Source organism: Bubalus kerabau, chromosome 3 (assembly GCF_029407905.1).
Source record: "Bubalus kerabau isolate K-KA32 ecotype Philippines breed swamp buffalo chromosome 3, PCC_UOA_SB_1v2, whole genome shotgun sequence".
Taxonomy (NCBI): domain Eukaryota; kingdom Metazoa; phylum Chordata; class Mammalia; order Artiodactyla; family Bovidae; genus Bubalus; species Bubalus kerabau.
The window spans coordinates 45,060,477-45,084,292 of record NC_073626.1 but is presented as its reverse complement, the minus strand read 5'-3'; the positions used below and the strand labels follow the sequence as shown (position 1 = coordinate 45,084,292).

At 45.2% G+C, this 23,816-nt stretch overlaps 1 protein-coding gene across 3 annotated transcripts in view; it reads left to right on the top strand.

Moving 5' to 3' along the window:
• Window positions 1-17,088: 17,088 nt before the first annotated feature.
• Window positions 17,089-23,816, top strand: part of GCLC (glutamate-cysteine ligase catalytic subunit) — a 45,151-nt gene continuing 38,423 nt past the window's right edge. For 2 of the 3 annotated variants that reach the window (XM_055571759.1, XM_055571758.1), the window contains exon 1: window positions 17,089-17,673. In XM_055571759.1, coding sequence (XP_055427734.1) covers window positions 17,524-17,673 — 150 coding nt within the window. In that variant the 5' untranslated portion in view covers window positions 17,089-17,523. The remainder of the gene's footprint in view (window positions 17,674-23,816) is intronic. The other variant, XM_055571756.1, reaches the window with a different exon arrangement.

Here is a 23,816-nt window from a genome sequence, read left to right as displayed (position 1 = left end):
AAATACAGTTGATTTACAACATTTTGTTTCAAATGTAGAGCAAAATAATTCAGAATATATTCTTTTTCAGATTCTTTGCACTGGAGTGGGTTGCCATTTCCTTCTCCATTTTCCCATATAGATTATTACAAATTATTGAGTAGAGTTCCATGTGCTATATAGTAGGTCCTTGTTGGTTATCTATCTTACATACAGTGGTGTCACTCCCAAATTCCTACTGTATCCCTCTTTCTCGTTTTAGCACTCAACACTTCTGAGCTCCTCCGTTAACCCCTGCAAAGTGTTCACAAACCTCTGGAACTAGGAGACCATCTCTGAGAAGCAGCAGTTAAAGAGAGCTGCCCTTAAGGATGGTGCCACCATCCCAAGACAGGAGAAGGAACACAGACACTCTCTAGAAATGCTACAGAACATGGGGATGGGATGGGGAAAAAAAGACCGCTGACTCCAACACCCACAGGGCCAACAGCTGACTCTGAAGGAGACCCCTGGGCCCCTTGCCTTTGATCCCCTTTGCCCTGGGAAAAAGCAGGGGTGTCCAGAGAGCTGAAGGGAGAAGCAAGGCGGTAAATACCTGGATTTGAATTTGAATTCTGCCGTTTACTTGATTAGTTCAGTTCAGTTCAGTCGCTCAGTCGTGTCCGACTCTTCGCAACCCCATGAATCACAGCACGCCAGGCCTCCCTGTCCATCACCAACCCCCGGAGTTCACTCAGACTCACGTCTGTCAAGTCAGTGATGCCATCCAGCCATCTCATCCTCTGTCGTCCCCTTCTCCTCCTGCCCCCAATCCCTCCTAGCATCAGAGTCTTTTCCAATGGGTCAACTCTTCGCATGAGGTGGCCATAGTACGGGAGTTTCAACTTTAGCATCATTCCTTCCAAAGAAATCCCAGGGCTGATCTCTTTCAGAATGGACCGGTTGGATCTCCTTGCAGTCCAAGGGACTCTCAAGAGTCTTTTCCAACACCACAGTTCAAAAGCATCAATTCTGTGGCGCTCAGCCTTCTTCACAGTCCAACTCTCACATCAATACATGACCACTGGAAAAACCATAGCCTTGACTAGATGGACCTTTGTTGGCAAAGTAATGTCTCTGCTTTTGAATATGCTATCTGGGTTGGTCATAACTTTCCTTACTTGATAGGTAACTTTTAAATATGCTTCAATCCTTAAAGATTGCTTTTTCCAACTGCCACGTGGAGTTCTTATTGCTGGGCCCCACATGACGGTCATGAGAATTAAATGAAAGGATGCTTAAGAGTTTGAACACAGTCACGCACACAAACTTTGGCCTCAGTGAATGCAGTACAGCCTCCATAATTATTGGATCCTGACCTTGAATTAGATGAATCGGCTTCTTTCATCTTTTCCAGTCTTATAGAATGAATCACCTACCTGGTATCTTCCCAATGAGATACCATATCTTAAATGTGCACAACTATAGCTTTGGTTTGTTTTTTTGTTAACAATAGACACTAATCAAAGAGATCATGTTCTGCTCCTCCTCTACCCTATTTGCAGCCAGAGTGAATACTGAGACACTGCAAGCTTTCTCACAAGGTAAAGGATGTCCATCTTACTCTCTGTGCTTGACATTGGCTTGGGAGGCCCCTCGAAAAACCTCAAATATAGTTTTAGAAATAAGATGGTAAATAGGCCCTTATCTTTTATTCATGCAGGCACTCCTCTTTTTATTACAGTTTGAAGATGTTGCATTTTTCACAAATTGAAGGTCTGTGGCAACCCCACATCAAGCAAGCCTATTCACGCCGTTTCTTCAATACCATTTGCTCACTTCACATCTCTGCATCTCATTTTTTTAAATTCTTTGAATAGCTTACACTACTTTATTACTATTCTGTTTATTATAATGATTCATGATCAGTGATCTTTGATGTTACTACTAAAACCTGCTTAAGGCTCAGATGGTGGTTACGTTTTTTTAGAAATAGAGTATTTTTTAACTTAAAACTTTACATTTTTTAAGACATAGCGCTGTTGCTCTTAATAGACTACAGCATAATGTAAATGTAACTTTTACATGCAGTGGGAAACCAAAATATTCATGTGACTCACTGTGTTGATATTTGCTTTATTGCGGTACTCTGAACCAGACACACTCCTAACCTCTCAGAGGTCTGCCTATAGTACCTGCAGAGAACCTTCTTCTGTAGAGAATTTTTTTGAGGCCCTTTCATGTATGTTATGCTGGCACCCCACTCCAGTACTCTTGCCTGGAAAATCCCATGGATGGAGGAGCCTGGTGGGCTGCAGTCCATGGGGTCGCTAAGAGTCGGGCACGACTGAGCGACTTCACTTTCACTTTTCACTTTCATGCATTGGAAAAGGAAATGGCAACCCACTCCAGTGCTCTTGCCTGGAGAATCCCAGGGATGGGGGAGCCTGGTGGGCTGCCGTCTATGGGGTCGCAGAGTCAGACACGACTGAAGCGACTTAGCAGCAGCAGCAGCAGCAGCATGCTGTTTAAACCTCACAATAGCTCAGTGGAACTGTTATCCACAATAGCTGGAACTGTTATCATCTGCAGTTTCTTTCCTTACTTTTTTTTTTTTTTAAGAAAAATTTTATTGGAGGATAATTGATTGACAGTATCGTGCTGGTTCCCGCCATCCATCAGCACGAATGGGCCACAGGTACACACGTGTCCCTTCCTCGGGACCCTCCCTCCCTGCCACCCCACCCCTCCAGGCTGCCACAGAGCACTGGGCGGAGCTGCTGCATCACACAGCACACTCCCATGGCTCCCTATTTTCCACGTGGTGAGGGATATGTCTCCACACTCCCCTCTCAGCTGATCCCACCCTCCCCTTCTCCCACTGTGTCCACAAGTCTGCTCACTGTGTCTGCATCTCCATCTGTATTTTCCCAGAGTTTGTCACTACTCGTTTCTGAGAGAATGAGCTTGTCGGTAAGGAACCTAAGACGCTGCTCCAGGCTCTCCCTGGTTTGTTTTTCTTTCTTTCTTTCGTCCCTTGTTCTTTCTTTCTAATTTTCACTGGAGTATAGTTGCTTTACAATGTTGTGTTAGTTTCCACTGTACAGCCAAGTGAATCTCTTCCCTTTCTCCTTTCTTTCATTTTTCCCTCAATTTTTTCCTTCTCTGCCTTTTCCTGATAACTCCTCATATTATCAATGGCACCCCACTGCAGTACTGTTGCCTGGAGAATCCCATGGACGGAGGAGACTGGTAGGCTGCAGTCCATGGGGTCGCTAAGAGTCGGACATGACTGAGCGACTTCACTTTCACTTTTCACTTTCATGCATTGGAGAAGGCAATGACAGCCCACTCCAGTGTTCTTGCCTGGAGAATCCCAGGGACGGGGGAGCCTGGTGGGCTGCCATCTATGGGGTCGCACAGAGTTGGACACAACTGAAGCGACTTAGCAGCAGCAGCGGCAGCCTCATATTATACACCAATTTTTATTCCCTTCCTCTGTGACTCTGGATTGCAATACTAAGGCGATTACTAAACTACAAGCCTCAGAGGAAACAAAACATAATAGTCTTTTTTTTTTTTTTTCCAACAGTCTTCTTTCTAAATACGGCTAAAAGAAACTCAGCTTTCATTAATCATGCAATAACATGTTACCTGAATTAACGTTAACAGACTTTAAAAAATTGAAGTAAATATTTGAAGGCTTACGTTGGCATTTCTTTTTACCTTTTAAATAAACTACCATATAATCATCTGAATATAAAACAGCCCCACAATGATATAAACTAGCCATAACTTGAAAACAAAAACTCAGAGACCTCAGAACATATTACCCTAGTTAAAATGGGGTGAACTGAATCTCCTTTTTACAACTATAAAATACAAATATGGATAAAAGAGAAAACTCTTGCTGGGGGGGTTCCATCTTGAAGAAGCACAATGTATGTTTGTTTCTTATGAGGGGAAAAAAAAAACCCAGGATTTATAAACAAACTTGGGCATAATATAATATGGATTGAATTATTTGTTTCTTACAAATGCGACATCTTCAAATGTACCAAATATCTGAAAAATGGAACTATTTGTACTTTTTCCCTCTGGTTTTACAGTTTAGGTGCCTCCAGCACCCAGGGAAAGGAACTTTCTTTCTTGTGCTCTCGGTGCAGCCAATGCCATTAATTCAAGGCAATGCCATTAATGATCATTTTCAACCCACGTAAATTAAAAAAAAAAACCTTGACCCATGTAATGTGTTGAGTCAATTTAATGAACTTCAAATCAAATATTCTGTAACGTTTTGACACTATTTTGACATACTTAAATCTCACCATAAATACTTTAGGTTTTAGAAACTGTTTAAATACTATGCTTCTAAGATCTAGAGATTCATAACAAACTATCAAAGGTAACTAAAGCATCTGTCTTTCAATAGCAATTACAATGATTATCTCATTTTGAAGAAATTTAAGAAGGAAACTATATGCTCTACCTGAAGGAAAAGGGAGGAAACAAACTCTACTTCAACTAAGAGAGTTCAGCCCTAGCAGGTATGTGCATGCTAAATTGCTTCAATCGTGTCCAACTCTTTGACCCCATGGACGGTAGCCCCTCAGGCTCTTCTGTCCATGGGATTCTCCATGCAAGAATACTGGAGTGGGTTGCCATGGCCTCCTCCAGGGGAGCTTCCCGACCCAGGGATCGAACCCACATCTGTAACATCTCCTAATACTGGCAGGCAGGTCTTTACCACTAGCACCACCCGGGAAGCCCAGGCAGGAGCAAAGGAACACTCTCTAGAGCTGGCAGCTTCTTTGGCCTGCAAAAGCACAGGACTGGTAGTTAAATCATTTGTAAAACTAACCACAAGAAGGTCTAGCATACACAAATCATCACAGTAACAATTACTGCTCTCTATTGCTTTCTTCAAAACGGCACCTAAAAATCATCACATCTATTCTCCTGTTTATTGTCTGTCTTCTCCATCTAGAAGGAAAGTTCATGAGAACAGAAATGTGGTCCTTCCCATTCATCCAAAGTCCCCAGTACCATGAACAGGACCTGCATAGAGTGAGTACCTAGTAAATATTTGTTAAATAACCAAGCACACATTTAATCCGACTGGCAGAACATTGCCTCCATGGTATAACTATGTATCATCTAAACATCCAAAAGTTCTTTGCAGCCCAGATCGACATTGGTACTCATTTCAGAGCTACTTTGTGGACATATTTAATTCATGTTCTTAAATATTAAAGGATATCTGTAAAAGATTTCTTAGGTATTTGTTTTGCACAGTGAAAAGAAGACAGCACCTAAATTTAACTTCAGTTGGAATCTTACCTTCAAGGACAAATTCTCACACCCGAGGTTTTAGCTCTTGCTATCACCCCTGCAACTTTTTTTTAAACCTTTTATTTTGTTTTGAAGTATAGCCAATTAACAATGCTGCGATAGTTTCAGATGAACAGCAAAGGTGACTCAGTCATACATAAACATACATCCATTCTCCCCCAAACGCCCCTCCCATCCAGGCTGCCGCAAAGCACTGAGCAGAGTTCCATGTGCCTTACTGTAGTTCCTTGTTGCTTATCCATTTAAATCTAGCCGTGGGGACACAGGTTTGACCCCTGGTCTTGGAGGATCCCACGTGCTACAAATACTGAGCCTGTTGCCTAGAGCAGGTGCCCCACAACAAGGGAGCACACCCCATTGAAAAGACACCGCAACGAGGGAGTAGCCCCCAACCACCGCGACCGCAGAAAGCCCACGTGCAGCAGTGAAGAGCCAGCGCAGCCAGAAATAGTTAATTCTCACCCTTGCATTTTACTTACGACTCAGAAAACCTACTGAATTTCCCCCAACACACACATCTGCAACTACAGGACCATGACCTGCCTGACCCTTCCCTGTACATGAAAATGGCTCGTGAGCTCTCACACAAGTTACATTTGGTTTTCCTCGGCAGGATAAAGGGCCTGGTCTATGTGCTTGAGAGACATCTCTGGACAGAGAAATTTATTTTCTATACCATGAGTTTTAGTGAATAGTACTGAAAAGGAGTGGCCTGTTTTATACTCATGGGTTTACTTTAAGGAGCATACTTATTGAATATTTTCCTTTAAAAAGAAATCATTTCTTGAGGGTCTTCTAGCAGTTTCCACAGTACGGTTATCTCTCATCCAGTCTTTCTCCCTATCTTCCTCCAGCAGCACATGACTTAAGCAATTCCTCAAATACCCAAAAGTCCTGGACAAAGAAATTAAAATACACAGAGAGAGAAAACAGAAATGTACAAAAACTAAAGACGTCAAGTTTAAGAGTTTCTTTTGTCTACTCTTGAGCCAGTAAAGATGATTATCTGGTTCTGAAAGTCTCTACCATATGAAATGAAGGCATCACTCTTGGGGCAAGAAAGGTCAAGAATGTTCTGTCAAAAGACCCAGGTTTAAGTGCAAGTCCTATCATTGAACGTTTCTCCAGCTCAGTCTCCCCATCTCTAAAAGGAAGTCATATTACAATTCTATAGGATTATATAATCTGGTGAAAAGGGGGGCTTACATATTAAGACAGCCTATGTTTGACGTCAGCCTGCAGGCGGGAGGTCAGGTGAGGGTACAGTTAGGACAGTCTTTGGGGAAAGATGGGCTGAATCTGGGCGGTCAAGCCATCACCTGATGGAGCGAGATGATGATGTCACCAGCTGCCCCTGGCCGGCGGCTTCTCTACGCAGAGAAGAAAGCTGTTTCCTGGACCAGCCTTCCTTTTGTATTTGTTCTTGAAAGACAATTGCTTGAGAACATTTTGGTTGTTTTTCTTCCCCTTCTTCTATTTACTTACTTTTATTTTTTTCCCTGTTGATTGGGGATATTTTGAAAAGGGAGGATAGGAGGAAGCTATCTGAAACTTCAAAGCTATCTTCCTTGAAATTAATTTTTATTGAGTATAGTTGATTTACAATGTTGCATCCATTTCTGCTGCACCAAATATACACAGTAGATTTTTATTAGTTATCTGTTTTGTATCTGGCAGTGCGTATGTATCAATCCCAATCTCCTACTCTATCCCTCCCCCTGCTGAACTTCAAGTCTTGAAGCACGGGGTTAGCGCAGAAACATTCGAGAGTCAACGTCCACTGGCGGGTGCTGGCAGAGCTGGAGCAGCGATGAGGTGTTCCCAGCCTGGCCTTAGGCTAGTGGTGCCACTTTGGGGCAACATAGGCAACCTCTCAGCCTCAGGATCCCCCTTGTAAAAGTGCCCAACTCCACAGGGGGTGATTGAAGAACCAAATGAGATATCAAACATATGTGAAAGCTACCCTGTCATACACAAATATGAGTAATTAGTAGTGCTTGTTCTTAGAACTAGTGGGGCATACAGAGAAAATGATGACTGAGCAGCTTAAATTTGTAAAACAAAGCAAGGCCATCTACTATAAGTTCTGTGAATCAGGAATCCACACAGTTAAGAACATTCAATAAAATGGTTGATGGGAAGCCCTGGTTGCAGGTTAGGTATATGAGACATGCTCATTCCCTCACCCCCTTAACGCCCCCCTTTCTTCTGTCAAAGCACTTGATAGGCCATAAAAGCCGATTCAAATGTGGGTATTACTGTTTACTCAGTTTTGTTTTTAGCAGTGTGAGGAATGAACTTGGACTTTGAAGGCAAACAGGCCTGGTATCAAACCCTGGTTTTGCTGTTTCCTTGCTGTTTCTAGGTGTGGCCTTTGAGGATGGAATAATCTGTGAGCCTCAGCCTCCTCTTCTGTGAAATGGGCTCTTACCTACAGAAGTTGTTCCCAAACTTTTTTATGACATTGAAAATTGAAACTGTTAGTCACTCGGTTGCTTCCAGCTCTTTGCAACCCCATGGACTGTAGCCCACCAGGCTCCTCTGTCCAAGGAATTCTCCAGGCAAGAACACTGGAGTGGGTCGCCATTCCCTTCTCCCGGGTGGGGGATGGGGAGAATCTTCCCGAACCAAGGATCAAACCTGGGTCTTCTGCATTGCAGACAGATTCTTTACCATCTGAGCCACCAGGCCACCTTGAAAAGGAGAATATTCTTACTGCAAAGGATGCTGCCACCCACAGTGAGATGTGAACAGACCAGAAGACTCTGGTCACCCAGATCAGGTCCTGCTTTATTTGGCTTTTGGGGGAGGAATAAATGTGAAGCAGGGAGGGGCTGCCCATCCCAAGTGATGCTTCATGACAACTCATTTTGTGAACTCACTGGCCCACGCTGCCACGAGCTGTGACCTGCCCTCCTTGACATCCTTACAACACCTCCACCCGCCACCACGCAGGCAGCTGCTGGGTAGCAAACCAATCTCCACTTTGTCCAGGCTTCTTCTTGGGGAGAAATATGGTAGAAGAAGCCCATGGAGGTTTGACGCAATCACCCTTCCCAAAAACACACTAGAAGAAATCATAAAACCTTAAAAATGAAACTGTCAGAGAGGCAACTTTCAGTGGCCACTGGAGGGCTTTGAATCCCAGTGTTTACAGGCTGTTGTTACTCAAAAGCCCAATATCTGTCGGCCTTTCCAGAAAAGAAGCATCCAGGGCTTTGGAAGATGCTTTGTGAACTCACTGGTCCTTGAATACAATAGTCCTGGTCCTCTGGAAATTCCTCCCCTGCCTTGGCTGATACAAAAGAAATAACCATTTCAAGAGCCTCTACCTAACATGTGTCAGACATTTTGCATGTTATTTTCAATCTTTACAATCAATCAGCAAACTATTGCCCAGGGTTAAAGGTGGGCAGAGCTGGGATTCCAATTCTCAAACTGAGATTTCTTCCAGAATGCTGTCAGGCTGCAACCAGCAGGCCTCAAAGTCCTGAAGGCCAACTTCGAAACCGAAGAAAGAGCCTAGAGTCAGCAACGGAGACATCAATGGTTTAATGAAGGGGGGAGCTCGTACATGGGAAGCAAGGTCCTGGAACAACACCCCGCCACGTGGCAGTCTTTGATGGGGGTGGGGGGTGGGAGTAGGAGGGGTATGTGTGCTGCAGCGGGCTACCAGTTATAGAGGAATTGGTGTCAGCTTGACTCATAGATTACCAGGGAAACAAGCAGAGAGGCACACCCCTCCACTGCCCTTCTGATAAACTATCATGATGGAGATGTCCTAATCTAAAGTTAGGACAATCACTAGCTGGGGAGGCAAGTATGTAGGAAGTCAGTCCTGTGAGTATGGTGTAGGTGGAGTAGGGGCTGGTGGAGCAGGGGTGGACAGGAAGCAAGAGAACAGCCATCCTGGGGACATCCTGGTGCTAGAAGAGGGGTTGAGACTCCACACTTCTGCTGCAAGGGGCAAGGGTTCGATTCCTGGTCACTAAGATCCCACATGCTGCACGGTGTGGCCAAAGGCTTTATTTAAAAAAAGAGAAAAATACCTTTGTATCTTGGGTGGCCAGATCACACATGTGCCATACTTCCTGTCTAGTAGGAACAGAGCTTTTAAGGGAGCTAATGAGTTTCCATTCTTTAAAATGGAATTTTCAAGAAATCTAGACAGGGGATTAAGAAGACTGCAGTTTAATGTTAATATTGGTACAGGTATATAACTCATCTCACACGAACAGAAAATAAGATGCTATGGGGAGTAGACCAGAGTTAGAGCAGTTAGAAGCCACAAGGAAACCAGAAACAGGATAAAAGTAAGGGCCCTACCCTCTCCCTCCTACTGTAAGTTCCATAAGGGCATTACAGACCAAGAATGTATTAGGCAGTTGTGCCTATTTGTGTTCATGGTAACTGCAAATAAAGATACTAACCTTTGTATATACTCAGTTTGTCTCAACTAACCATTCTGATGAACTTAGAAACCCTCGCAAAGATTTAAGGAAAAGCACCCATGCAATGCTCAGGATTAATCCTTATCCACGTAGACCACGGTTTCTCGCTGCTGACATTTTGAGCTGGATGATTGTGTGGGGCTGACCTGTGCACTTATAGGATAAGTTGCATTTTATTTTTTAAAAAACATTTATTTGGCTATTCCAGGTCTTCATTGTGGCATGCGAGAACTTTAGTTAGAGCATGTGGGATCTAAACCCCTGACCAGGGGTTGAAATTGGTCCCCCTGCATTGGGAGCATGAAGTCCTAGCCACTGGACCATCAAGAAGTCTCGGATAAGGTACATCTTAGATGAGTTGATTCTCCCCCACCAAAGGTACCTATTACATTTTAGCCTAAGTACCTCAATGAATGGCAGGGGTATTGTGTATGGAAAAATACCTTCAGGAAGAACAATTACATTATTCCTTTTTTTTTCCTGTTAGGAATTGATCTTATCAAAGCAAAATTGCTCAATATTTAGTACAATTGCCTTTTTCTGTATGTGTAATTATGGTTAGCACTTTTTCACATCACGTCATCCACAAATGATGGCTTGCTGTGTGACAAAGGTGAATTATCTGATGTCATTTAACCTAGAATGAAGTTTGCATTTATCTGTGTGAACCAGTGTAAGTGAAATGGGAAGAAAAGGGTGTAGACTAACATTACAGATATTTAAAAGGGTAAATACATGCTTAAAAGGCCTTACACTCCTTTTGACAATGGGCCTACTTTGACCACAACAATTATTCATTCCAGCTATTGTGAAATAGTTTATACTCCATGTGACAAGCACTGCTTTTTGGCTTTGTTTTTGGTTTTGATTTAAACTCAAGGTCCCATAATTTATAACAATAGTTAGAACATTTGGAATAAAAACCACTGGTTAACGTCAACCATCTCCAATTTCTGAAGGAAGGAAACCGATTTCCAGTAAGAGATCAGCTGACTGCTCACTCCTTCCCAGCTTCCTGGCTCTCTCATCCCCATGTTCCTCTTTCTTTCTTAGAGGCAAGGGCTCGTTTAGAGCTCACCACTGGAGATCATTCTCAGTAAGATCCGCTCTAATGAGGGGATACCCCAAACAAGAGTAGCCGTGCAGCAACCCTGAAGATGGGTAATAGGTAGATGACACTATGTTCTCCCTACTTTTGTGCTTATTTGGAAGTGTCCATCATAAAAAGCCGTGTTTCTTTAACTGCACTCCAGTCAAAGTGAGTCTACTGAACTGAGCTACCATGTTGCCCATCCCATACCTCTTCCCCAGCATCTCACAAGAAGATGATACTACTTTAAAAAAAAAAGAAAAAAATTAACTTCTTTACATGTGTTCTGGATTTCATCAAGTCATGTCTCCTGAGAGATAATTTTTTTCCTTTTTTAAAATGTATCTACCGCACAAGGGACCTTCGTTGTCACGTGCAGGATGCACAGGTGGGATCCAGTTCCCTGACTAGGGATCCAACTTGGACCCCCTGCATTAGGGGCACAGAGTGTTAACCACTTGGACCACCAGGGAAGTCCCTCTCCTGAGACGTCCTGCTTCTAAAGACATCCTTTTGTAACAGGAGGGAAAGGGGCAGGGCACAACTTTTGAAAGAATGACGTAGCCCAAGGACACAACATAAACTGATCAGAATCAAATGGGATCAAGCTGGCAGAGAAGACTAGACCTTAATCCTCAATCAGCAAGTGAAATGACTCACCCAGAGGCGCCATGACAGTTCCAAGGCACTGTCTAAAGACCAAGGAGAGGGCAGTGGCCCAAATCCTGAAAATCTCTGCCCCCTCCCAAAAATAGTTGGAATAGTTCTCCCACTCATTAGCATATGAAATTACCTGGCCTGTAAAAATTAACCATGACCCATTTCACAGCCGCATTCACCCTCTGAAATGGCCCACACTCTGTATGTGGTGTGTGCTTCTCACTGAATCTGAATAAACCCACTTCTTACCTATCACTTTGTCTCTCACTGAATTCTTTCTGCAATGAGACATCAAGAACCTGAGCTTCATTTGGTCCTAAAACCAGGTACCACAGGTTTTGGCTGGGTTTGAGTCCCAGCACATGGGTTCAAGTCCCAATCTGTGGTAAAAGGTTTCAGTTTCTCACGCCCACATCTTTAACCTCACCCCTGCTAACTCCTATCCACCTTCTTTACGCATCCATGCTTTCCCAGCTTAATAGAGGCCTTCCCTTTACTGAGCAGATCTTTTGTAACTCTACATGAAAAAGAACATGTTTATATATATATATATTTTTTTTAATTCATATAAACTAGGGGTTGGCTTTTAAAAACCAAGTTAAAAGGTTTTTTTCTTAAAATAACAATTGTGTATCTCAGCATCCTGTGTTAGAAATACTACACAATACGAAAAGATCTGCACTTTTTTCAACTACTTTAGTACTACTGACACCTGAGCTGTTTAGGTTGGAAAGGAAACCACATTTCCTCCAGATTCTCACTGAAACAGGTGAAGAGGGAGGAGATGGGTGGTCTCTGATGATAACACTGCTTTGCTTAGATCCACGCAGAAGGTTACCCCCTGAGCTAGGGTGAAGCCCGGTAGCTTCTTTTGGCTACTGTTCTTCTACCTTAAGGCTTAGGGGCCTTCTTCAACATAATCAATTCAAATGCTGAACACCACGCAGCTGTGGGGAAAAATCCTTTCCACATCATTTGCATCATGTACGCTGAAGTTAACAGCACTGTGTGTTTATTTTCTACCAATAATTAAAAAGGAAGAAAATCTCAAGTTCCTCAGTGGCAGACCTGAGGTCATTGGGGGAGAGGTGTGTCAAAACAGGAAGGCTGTGGTGGTATCAAGACCCAAGAAGAGTCCCACGGAAGGAAGCCCTCAGCTTCAGGCAGGATTCGAGGTGCAGCAGGAAGTGCACAGGCTTTGAAATTCACACTGCAGTTCAGCTCTGCATAGCAACGACCTGTTCACTGGATCTCTGCAGCCTCATCCAAGAACACGGAAACAACCAGGGCTGTTCCATAGACTTCCAGATCAAAGAGCTTGGTATAAAGCAGGCATAAAGAGTAAGATGTTGACGACAGAGGATGAGATGGTTAGATAGCATCACCGACTCGATGGACATGACTTGAGCAAGCTCCGGGAGTTGGTGATGGAAAGGGAGGCCTGGCATGCTGCAGTCCATAGGGTCACAAACAGTCCAACACGACTGAGCGACTGGACTGAGCTGAAGTGACACCACCCGAGAGACCATCTAGCGGATGCTCAGGCCAAACGGAGCAGTAAGGCCTGGACAGGTCACCTGCAAACGACTTGAGGCTTAGAGACCCCTAAGTACGGCCCTCTGCTTCCCGCATTGCCTCGCGCAAGGCCAGCTGCGGGTTCTCCGCGGAGCTGCTGACTCAAGGGAAACCCAGAGCGATCCGGCTCCAGGGAAACACTATATATTTTTTCTCTTTGCCCGGAGGCCGGAAAACCGAAGAGACTGCAAGGGTAGCGGCTACACCCGCAGCCCCCACCGCCTCCGGGGCGGGAGCGGCGGAGCGCACTCCGACCCCACGCAGGCTCTCCCAGGTTGACCCCGGGGACCGAGCCGGCACGAAGTGCTGAGTCACCGGGAGGCGGTGCCGCGCGCGGGGGCGGGCCGCGGTCACGTGCCGGGGGCCGGACCACAACAACGGCGCGGCGTGCAGCGCCCGCGCCGCCTCCCCGCGCGACCCGCCGGCCCTCGGAGCCTGCGCAGAGCGCCACCCCGCCGCGCCAGGCTCCGGCGCCCGGGTTTTCCCCGCGGCCCTGGGGGCGCGGCTTGCCGCTGGCCCTGGCGCCTGCAGGGCCGGATGCGGTGCTCGTAGAGTCACCGGGTTCTGGCCCAGTGGGTCTTTCTCTCTTCTGTAGAACTGACCCTGAATCCGCCTTTGGTGAAGGCTGATTGTGCAGGCTACAAGCGCCTTCTTTTCGTCCTAGCCATCGTTAAAGTCCTGAACGTTCTGTGTGGGGCTGTCCGCTGAGAACCCACTCCCAGAAGTCGAAACCCAACCGTGGTGCAATCTACGGAACAAACTCAAGGAAACCAAAAAATGCAAAACACTAATAGAGGGGAATGAGTGTTGTTAAATATGGCTTCCCTTGGCCTTTACAAGGCATCCTGGAGGTCAATTAATTTAAGTAATACAAGATAGTGAAAATATTACTGTTGCAACATGTAATCAAAATAAAACTACTAATGAGATATTTATGTCCTTCGTGTGTGTCCTTAAATCTGGTATGTGTCTTACCCTCACAACGCATCTCCAGTCCACTAGATTTTCTTTGGAAATGCTTGCTCTGTATTTAGAGTTTACAAAATTAACAGATGAAAAAGTGGATTTCACACTCCCAATCTGTTCCAAATTTACTTAGAAGTTTTCCAGTAGCCACATGGAACATCAATTTAAAAATTTCTATTTTAGTGAATTAAAATAAAAGTAAAATTCAGTTTCTCCAATTAGCCACATTTCAAGTGCTCAGCCACATGTGGCTAATGGCTATTGTACTGAACAATGCCAGGGTATGCATATGTGAGATTAGATTATTAGAATTACAAAATAATCCTTTGGATGCCTGGCTTGGATGAGAAACAGTGACCAATACTATCCCTTCCTCCCTATCCCCACACCACCTTCCTTCCATTTACACCAAGCACTTTTTTTAGAGCTAAAGATACAAGAGGCCTGAAATCAACTCTATCCCAGAGGAAGTCACTATCTAGCATGGAAATATTTTTTAAGCGATTCTAGCATGATGTGGAGAAGGCAATGGCACCCCACTCCAGTACTCTTGCCTGGAAAATCCCATGGACAGAGGAGCCTGATGGGCTGCAGTCCATGGGGTCGCTAAGAGTCGGACAGGACTGAGCGACTTCACTTTCACTTTTCACTTTCATGCATTGGAGAAGGAAATAGCAATCCACTCCAGTGTTCTTGCCTGGAGAATCCCAGGGACGGGGGAGCCTGGTGGGCTGCTGTCTATGGGGTCGCACAGAGTCGGACACGACTGAAGTGACTTAGCAGCAGCAGTAGCATCATGATGTAGAAACAGTGATATGTACAAATGCAACCCAAATACAGAGAAGAGTAACTGGGACCCAACGAATGAATAGGATTGTGTCAAATGGAGAATTCCAACCAAAGAAAAACAGCAGAAAGTCAGAACCACACAGGTCTTGTGATTGGTGGCGAGGGTACAAGGAAGATTGGGCTATGGACAAAGTAGAATGAGGCTTGATGTTTATCCCAGCTGTTGAAACAGATGATTGAAACATTATCTTCTGAGCTTCAAATATCCTCACGTCCCCACTCACACTACACACACACACACACACACACAAACACACACCTATGGACATTACAGCCAGACCTTGGGTTTCCATGTCCCCAGACCCTGAGATGGGCAAGTCCAATATGAAGGGTGGGGAGAAGAGACCCCTATGATCATTTATCCATTTGATAATCAGTAAGTGTTCAGTTCAGTTCAGTTCAGTTGCTCAGTCATCTCCCATTCTTTGTGACCCCACGGACTGCAGCATGCCAGGCCTCCCCGCCATCACCAACTCCCGGAGTTTACTCAAACTCATGTCCATTAAGTCGGTGATGCCATCCAACCATCTCATCCTCTGTTGTCCCCTTCTCCTCCCACCTTCAGTCTTTCCCAGCATCAGGGTCTTTTCAAATGAGTGAGTTCTTCGCATCAAGTGACCAAAGTATTGGAGTTTCAGCTTCAACATCAGTCCTTCCAATGAATATTCAGGACTGATTTCCTTTAGGATGGACTGGTTGGATCTCCTTGCAGTCCAAGGGACTCTCAAGAGTCTTCTCCAACACCACAGTTCAAAAGCATCAATTCTTCAGCACTCAGCTTTCTTTATAGTCCACTCTTACACCCATACGTGACTACTGGAAAAACCTTAGCTTTGACTAGGCGGACCTTTGTCAGCAAAGTAATGTCTCTGCTTTTTAATATGCTGTCTAGGTTGGTCATAACTTTTCTTGCAAGGAGCAAGCATCTTTTAATTTCATGGCTGCAGTCACCATCTGCAGTGATTTTGGAGCCCCCCAAAATAAAGTCCCTGTTTCCATTGTTTCCCCATCTATTTGCCATGAAGTGATGGGACCAGATGCCATGATCTTAGTTTTCTGAATATTGAGTTTTAAGTCAACTTTTTCACTCCCCTCTTTCACTTTCATCAAGAGGCTCTTTAGTTCTTCTTCACTTTCTGCCATAAGGGTGGTGTCATCTGCATATCTGAGGTTATTGATATTTCTCCTGGCAATCTTGATTCCAGCTAGTGCTTCATCGAGCCCAACATTTCTCATGATATACTCAACATACAAGTTAAATAAGCAGGGTGACAATATACAGCCTTGATGTACCCCTTTCAGGATTTGGAACCAGTCTGTTGTTCCATGTCCAGTTCTAACTGTTGCTTCTTGACCTGCATACAGGTTTCTCAGGAGGCAGGTCAGGCGGTCTGGTATTCCCATCTCTTGAAGACTTTTCCACAGTTTGTTGTGATCCACACAGTGCTCACTAAATGTTGCCTGTGGTGTAAGGGAAGCTGGCACAGTAAGTACACACTTTCTGGTCTCAATACGTGTATGATCTAGCTGCTGTCACTTTCAGCCTCATCTGTCATCTCATCGCTCTGTTAAAACATTATTTGAACAGTTATTTGGGGGCGAGGTACCTCGTTCCTTCCCTTTCCCAAGATCGCGCCAACTCAAGAAGTTTCTAATATCTTCCACCTCCATGGTAAGCTCACAGGAACAGCATTTTAATCGCTTGATGGGTGAATTACAACCCTTTGGTTGCAATGAATGGTTTCTGTGCCATCCCAAGAACCTATGTCATCAAATAGAGACTACACAAATACTTAATATGTCTTAAAGCCTATAGACAAATTTTATTGCCACACCATAAAGCTCTCACCCTGTTTTTATAAGTGTGAGGCCTTTCTCACCTAAAAAATAATCTGGTGGATTCTTCATTAGCTCGAATAATCAACTTTCTTCCCCAACTCAGTTTCTCTTTTCGGATTACAAAAAAAGGAATTTCACAGAGATTATTTGCCTAAAGCCAGGCGGACTGCGGCCTCCGCGGATGCTCCCCCTGGACTCCGCCCTAACCACGCCTCCGCACGCCTACCCCGGGCCCCTGAGTCTCCGCGGCGCTCGGCCCCGCCCCTCACCGGCCCCGCCTCTTTCCCCGCCCCTTCCGCAGCCTATAAAATCTGGAGCGGCCTCTCGCGCCCAGGAGCGGCCGGCCGGCGGACGGGAGGACTGGGCATGCTCGGCGGCGCAGGTTTTGGTCACAAGTAGGAAGGAGCTAGTGCACGACACCGGCAAAGAGAAGCGCCAGCCGCCGCCGCCTCGGAGCAGGAGCGGTGCGGGAGCCGGAGTGGGCGAGGGGTCGGGCGGAGGGCCAGCCAGCCAGCCCGGCCTCGGGGCCGCCGCTGCCGTCCGCGCGGTGCGCCCGACCCCTGGATAGGTCCCCGGGGCGGCGAGGACCCCGCGCTTGGGAGCCGGAGGGGACCGGACCCTCCCTCCCCGGCTGGGGCCCGAGGGCGCCTCCCCCCCGCCACACCCCACCCCGGGGCTGAGCCGCCGCCGCCTTCGGCGGGCAGCTGAGCGTCCGACCCGCGCCGCGCGCCCCGAGCCCGGAGCGGCCGCCGCCGGCCCCGAGGGCGGAGAGAGGGGGCGGCCATGGGGCTGCTGTCCCAGGGCTCGCCGCTGAGCTGGGAGGAGACCCAGCGCCACGCCGACCACGTGCGGCGGCACGGGATCCTCCAGTTCCTGCACATCTACCACGCCGTCAAGGACCGGCACAAGGACGTGCTCAAGTGGGGCGATGAGGTGAGCGCCCGGCCCCCCGCGCCCCTTTGTTCGGCGAGGCCCCGGCCCCCTCGGTCCGTGTCCTGCGCCGCGCTGCCCCGAGGGTGCCCCCGCGCCCGTGGGCGCCCGGCGCTGTCCAGGGCCCTGCCTGCTCGGAGCCTCTGGCCAGACTTCTCTCTCCCATTCATTCATTTGGAGTTCCTCTTCATTGAGCAAACGCGGAGCAGGCGCTGGGAAGGCGTGAGCGTGCCAGAGTGTGACACCGGGTGCCTGGAGGAGTTTTCAGGCTGGGGTGTCTGCCGCCGCCGCCTATTGACGGCGTCCCCGTCCCGTCTCAAAATGCCACTAATGTGAAAGGGACTAGGTTGGTTTCAGAAGGCCGGTTGCTTTTCGGGATCAGGTCTAAAGGATTTCACTTCCGCCCAGCCTCATCCAGGTACTTTTTAAAAGCCTCAGGCTTCTCATCAACCACCCCTCGACCACAACTTTATAGGTGTAAATTAAAACAAATTATGGGAACTCGGAGAGCTTCAAAATTAGGATTTGTTAGTGCCTTTCCATGGCCCAGATTTAGCCTGTAAACTTTCCGAATCCATGTGTGCGCTTCCAGGTGAAATGCCTCTAGATTCTCAGTGTTGAACCATTATTTATTGGAAGGATCTGGAAAGCACTGCCTGCTGTTAAGAGTCTTTTCTGCCAGAGCTTTCTGTGCCTTCCTTGGCTTCCTGTTTTTAAGAACCACTTGTATATACAATTCGAATCAAGTGACTTCTCCAAAGGTTCATCTGTTTTTCGTGTTTTACGGTCCATGGCTTGCTCAGGTGTAAATTATGTATCTTCTCGGCAGTGTTATCACTCTTGACCTAAGTGTCAGGGTGCTGCTCCGCCAGTGCCAGATCTGTCTCCTTGTAAAAAGTTTTTCTATGATCGGAAAATGCCTCTGCCTCTCAGTAGTTGAAGGAATTGTGCTCTTGTAAGCTAGAAAAGTAGCTTGACTTGTAACTCATATTTCTACTCTATGGTTTGCCATACTTTATTGGACAGAAGAGGGGTACAGTATGTATTTGGTGATAATTCTTCAGTTTTAGTCTAAAGCTCCTTGGTTTTGTTTTCAACAGCATCCGACATTTTATGTACTTGTATATTGTGTGTATTTATGATCTATTCTTGTGTTCCCTCTAGATTTTTTTTTCTCTCCCACATCTTCCTTTCCTTTTTCCCCATTAACAAACCAGTGTCCTTAGCAATGAGGACTGTTTAACAGAAACCACGGATTAGAAAAGTTATCTTAGATTTAAGAAATAACCCACTGACCATTTATTATTACTTTAAATCGTACTTCAGTCATGTCTGGGTAGAGTGTAGGATTTTCACAGAGAAATTCCTGCCTGCCAGTACTGATAGTCCAGCTGGGAAATGGGCAGCCTGACCCAAGGGTAAGACTTGAGATTGTGTAGACTTCTCAGGTGATGAAGAGAAAAGCCGCACTCTTCCTCCTCCTGGAATGGCACTGGACTGACACCTTAGTCTGCCCCAGGTTGGTCCTCTCTTCTCTCCTTGACCTGGGGCATTCAGATGCTGATTGTCCATTGTGGTACCTCTGCATTTCTGGGCAGAGAGGAGATGTGACTTGAGGGTTGCTGGGGTGGTGGCGGGGGGGTAGTGTGGGATCTCATACCTAAGTATTTGCTGGTGTTTGTGTAGCTCTGGCATTATGTAAAGGTCATCACTGTTATGTTACCAAAAATTACTTTTCAAACTGGAGATCATGGTCCATTAGTAGGTTGAGAAATAAATTTAGAAGATTTTAGGAATCTTGATTTTTTTAGTACAGATTTTTTTTGTCCAAAAGGATACATGACCCGATTCGAGGGTGGTTGAATCCACAGATGCTGAATGGAAGGCTAACTATGGGCCTTGAACATCTGTGGATTGTGGTGTTTGGTGGGTCCTGGAACCAGCCCCTCATGGATACTGAGGGATGACTGTGTATTCCTTTATGTATTGTGTGTGTTTTATGGTCTTTCCTCCTCCGCTAGATTTTTGTCTCTCCAAGACTGTAAAAAATGAAGAGTAGGATGAAGAGTACCGGTTTATCATACATAGCAAGGATATTATGTCAAACCTGAATAATTTGATTGTGTGGGGAGCGGTATGTTGGGTGCCTGTATTGCAGTAAATTATTACTCTGGTTGCAGCTAAGGAGTTTGGAAGTCAGGGTCCCACACTGATGATGGCAGACCTCTGTGTGAGGTGGGGTACCGAGAGCAGGACAGAAGTTAGCACTGATCCTTGCACTTGGTGGGAGCTCCCCGTCACAACCACTGAGTAACGTCTGCAGGCAGGGTCAGCCCACAATTGAGCTTGTCTGTATGCAGAAGCCTAGGCAACCACCAAGAATCAGGCCGGGCAGATAAAAGTGGGGAAGGGTGTGGTGGGGGCTGTGGCCCCGGAGATGCAGGTTGGCCCCACCAGACAGAAAGGGGTGTTTGGGACATGATACGTTGGGCTGTGTTGGTGTGATACCAAATTCTGCTCTTTCTGGAGGTTTTGGTGCTGTGCTTACAGGACCATGGACTTGGATTAAAAAAAAGATAAAAGGAGTCTAAACCCATGGTTGGAAGGAGAGCCTGCCATCTTGGAAATGCCTGGCGCTAGGGCAGAGTTTGGTGGTGTTTATCAGGAAGAACTTGCACTTGGAGCTGCCCTTGTGTTGTATTCCAAGGCCTGCCAATGGCCTGTGTGGTTGTGATGTGAGCCTCGGTTTTCTCCTTTGGAACAAGAGAGAGTTGCTGCTCTTTGAAATCCCCTTGGGCATAGCTCATCTTTAGACTGAAGAGAGAGAAGGCTGGCACCAGTCACTGGCCAAAGGGGTTGTATCGTGCAGGTGTATGTGCTGGCTTTTTGGAGCTCAGAAATGTTTTCCCGTGAGAACCTTACAAACAGGCAGACTCCCAGGTCAGCTTACAGCTGCAGGTTTCGCCTTGAATGTGGCAGGTCCCAGCCCCAGCCACCAGTGATCCCGCTGTTTCTGGAGGGAATCGAAGTTTTAACTCCCAGGTATAGAGAAGATGCTTCATGCAGGCCCAGGATGGGGGTCTGGGGAAGTTGAGATGGGTGTTCCTGGGGGCCCTGATGTCCGTTAAGTCTTCTTTTATGCAAAAAAAAAAAATAATAATAAGCACTTCTCTCTCCACAGCCCACACACGTTTAGGTACAGGTTTTGTTTATAACTTGGAGTATGCACGTTAAAAGACAAACCTAGGAAGTTTATAAAAGCTGCACATGTTGCAGTAAACACGACTCCAATATCCCTCTAGTGTCAGCTGCCTACCAGCCTTTTCAGCTACTTAGTGGCACAGGCATTATCAGAATTGAAATTTGTCTGACTCCAGGGACCTTTCTTAAACACATTATACCAGGTTTTGGATTATTTACAGTGTATGAGATTTCATCAAATTTCTTCAAACTCTCCTGGTTAGAGAGGTATCAGAAAAACGTTTTAAAGGGAGCATACGTTTTTCTGAGGTGGTTTGTTTTTTTTTTTGACCCAATATTATAGTGGCTTTCAAAGGAAAGAAGGTCAGTTGTCCTCTAATTAGCAGATATAAGTACATGTGAACTTTTAAGAGGAAAATACATCTTTAATATTTATGAGTGCGTTGGTATCATGCATAAAACCAGGAGAAGGATTTATAAAGGGCTGGCATATCACTCATTGAACTTCAAATTACTGTGTAGGTTGAGGATGCTTACATGACTAATTAGAAAATGCATAGCTTGTTAATAAGCTTATAATTTTATAGCAAAAATAACATCCTGAATTATAAATCTAGAATGGACAAAAGCATAGTCATTTGAGTCTAATTGAAGGTTCTGTGTAGCTTTGGACAAGTTGTTTAACCTCTCTTAACCTCAGTTTTGTCATCTATAAAATGGAGAGAGTAATTCCTTCCTTGTAGAGTTAGTAAGATTAAATGAGATAATGTTGGTGAAGTGGCTTACAAGTCAGTGCCCAGTCTTTTAAGTAAGACTCATAAATGGTAGCTTAAGATACGTGCTTGGAAATGTTTAAATATCCAAGATACCATTCATTTAAAATGTCTCATTTAAATAGCCATGGTCTTTGGGGAATGAGGCATTCCATTTTTGTAGGTTTTTAACTGAAATTTGCTGTTCACATATAATGGTGTTCCATTAGATTAGTTAGTCATGGTTTATTGTATTTCTTAACTGCATTTCAGAATTTAAATTGTATTCTTTCTTTATTTTTTTTTAATCTCAGTTTTTTAAATTAATTAATTAATTTATTTACTTTACAATATTGTATTGGTTTTGCCATACATTGACTTGACTCTGCCACGGGTGTACATGTGTTCCCCATCCTGAACCCACCTCCCTCCCCATCCCATCCCTCTGGGTCATCCCAGTGCACCAGCCCTGAGCACCCTGTCTCATGCATCGAACCTGAACTGGCGATTCATTTCACATATGATAATTTACGTGTTTCAGTGCCATTCTCCCATATCATCCCACCCTTGCCCTCTCCCACAGAGTCCAAAAAACTGTTCTATACATCTGTGTCTCTTTTGCTGTCTCACATACAGGGTTATCATTACCTTCTTTCTAAATTCCACATATATGCGATAGTATACTGTATTGGTGTTTTTCTTTCTGGCTTACACATTTGAATCAGTTCTAATGAGGTGGATGAAACTGGAGCCTATTATACAGAATGAAGTAAATTTTTTTTTTAATGCATTATTTGACACTGACTTCTTAGAATATGGTTTTGAGCATGAATTCCTCTGAGAGTCATGCAGAGTCCATCGGTCATCGTGTGTTCTGTGCACGTGAAGCGCAGTTGCTGCATCTTTCCCTCTCTCACCATCATCATGGACATTGACAGCCTTTACTGACATTCTAAAGCTCTGCAATGAAATCCAGGGAAAAGAGTGAAACATGGTTGGCGCCTTCTGGTGATTTTTATTTTCCCCCTGTAATTACCTTTCTCAACCAAGAGGTTCATTTTTGAAGATTAGAGAACCAGATCACTGACCCTGTGTGTACAGTTGAGGTTTTGAGCTGGATTTCAACTGCACTGGTCCACTTTATACATGGAATTTTTTTTTTTTTTTTTTTCAGTAAATATGTACTACATGATCCGGCCCATAAAGTTAACATGCAGATGTCAGGCTATGGGGAGAGTCGGCATCGCTGACCCCCTCCTGGTTCAAGGGTCAATTTCGTGTATGTTAGGAGCTGAGTTTGGGTGCTTCCTCTGGTGTCCATCTCACTTTGGGATTTTTTTCCCCCTTGTTCATTTTGTGTTGTATAGTTTTATGTGGACTTTCTTTTTAAACCAGTTTCATTGAATTATAATTTACATACAATAATGCACACCCATTTTAAATGTAGAGCTCAGAGACTTTTAAGAAGCCAGATATCTGCTACCGCAGTCAAAATTTTGAAATATGAAACATGTTTATTGTATATAACACTTGCATGCCCTCCAGAAGTTCCCTGTGCCCTTTGCAGACATGTGAGACTCACAACCCCTCAGGTGATTCTGCTGCTTCAGTGTGTCATTGGGAAGCTGCCCTAGAGAATCCCGGCCTTATCTAGATAAAGAAAAGCTGGCTGGTGCACTGGGACGACCCAGAGGGATGGAATGGGGAGGGAGGAGGGAGGAGGGTTCAGGATGGGGAACACATGTATACCTGTGGCGGATTCATTTTGATATTTGGCAAAACTAATACAGTTATGTAAAGTTTAAAAATAAAATAAAATTTAAAAAAAAAAAAAAAAGAAAAGAAAAGGGAAGTCATTCCAGGCGAGTGAGCAGTGTAATAAAGGAGAGAAGGTGAGCAGCTCTGTGCCTGGTGGTGGTGTCAGCGCAGTGAGCGGGCAGGATGAGCATGCAGAGGGCTTTGGATGCATAGAAGCTTTGCTGTACCTTAACGGCACGAGGAAAACACAATGGAAGGAAAGATTTATTCCTTCTGTACACCTGGTTCACCTCGAGGATGTTTCCAGACCTCTGAATGAGTTACTAACACCCCATCGTATCCCTGTTGAATTCCTCTCCAGGAAGAGGAATGTCCAGGATACCATTTCTAGTGGTACCCCTTCCAGAAATGTCTAGAAGTGGTGTTAGCAAATGT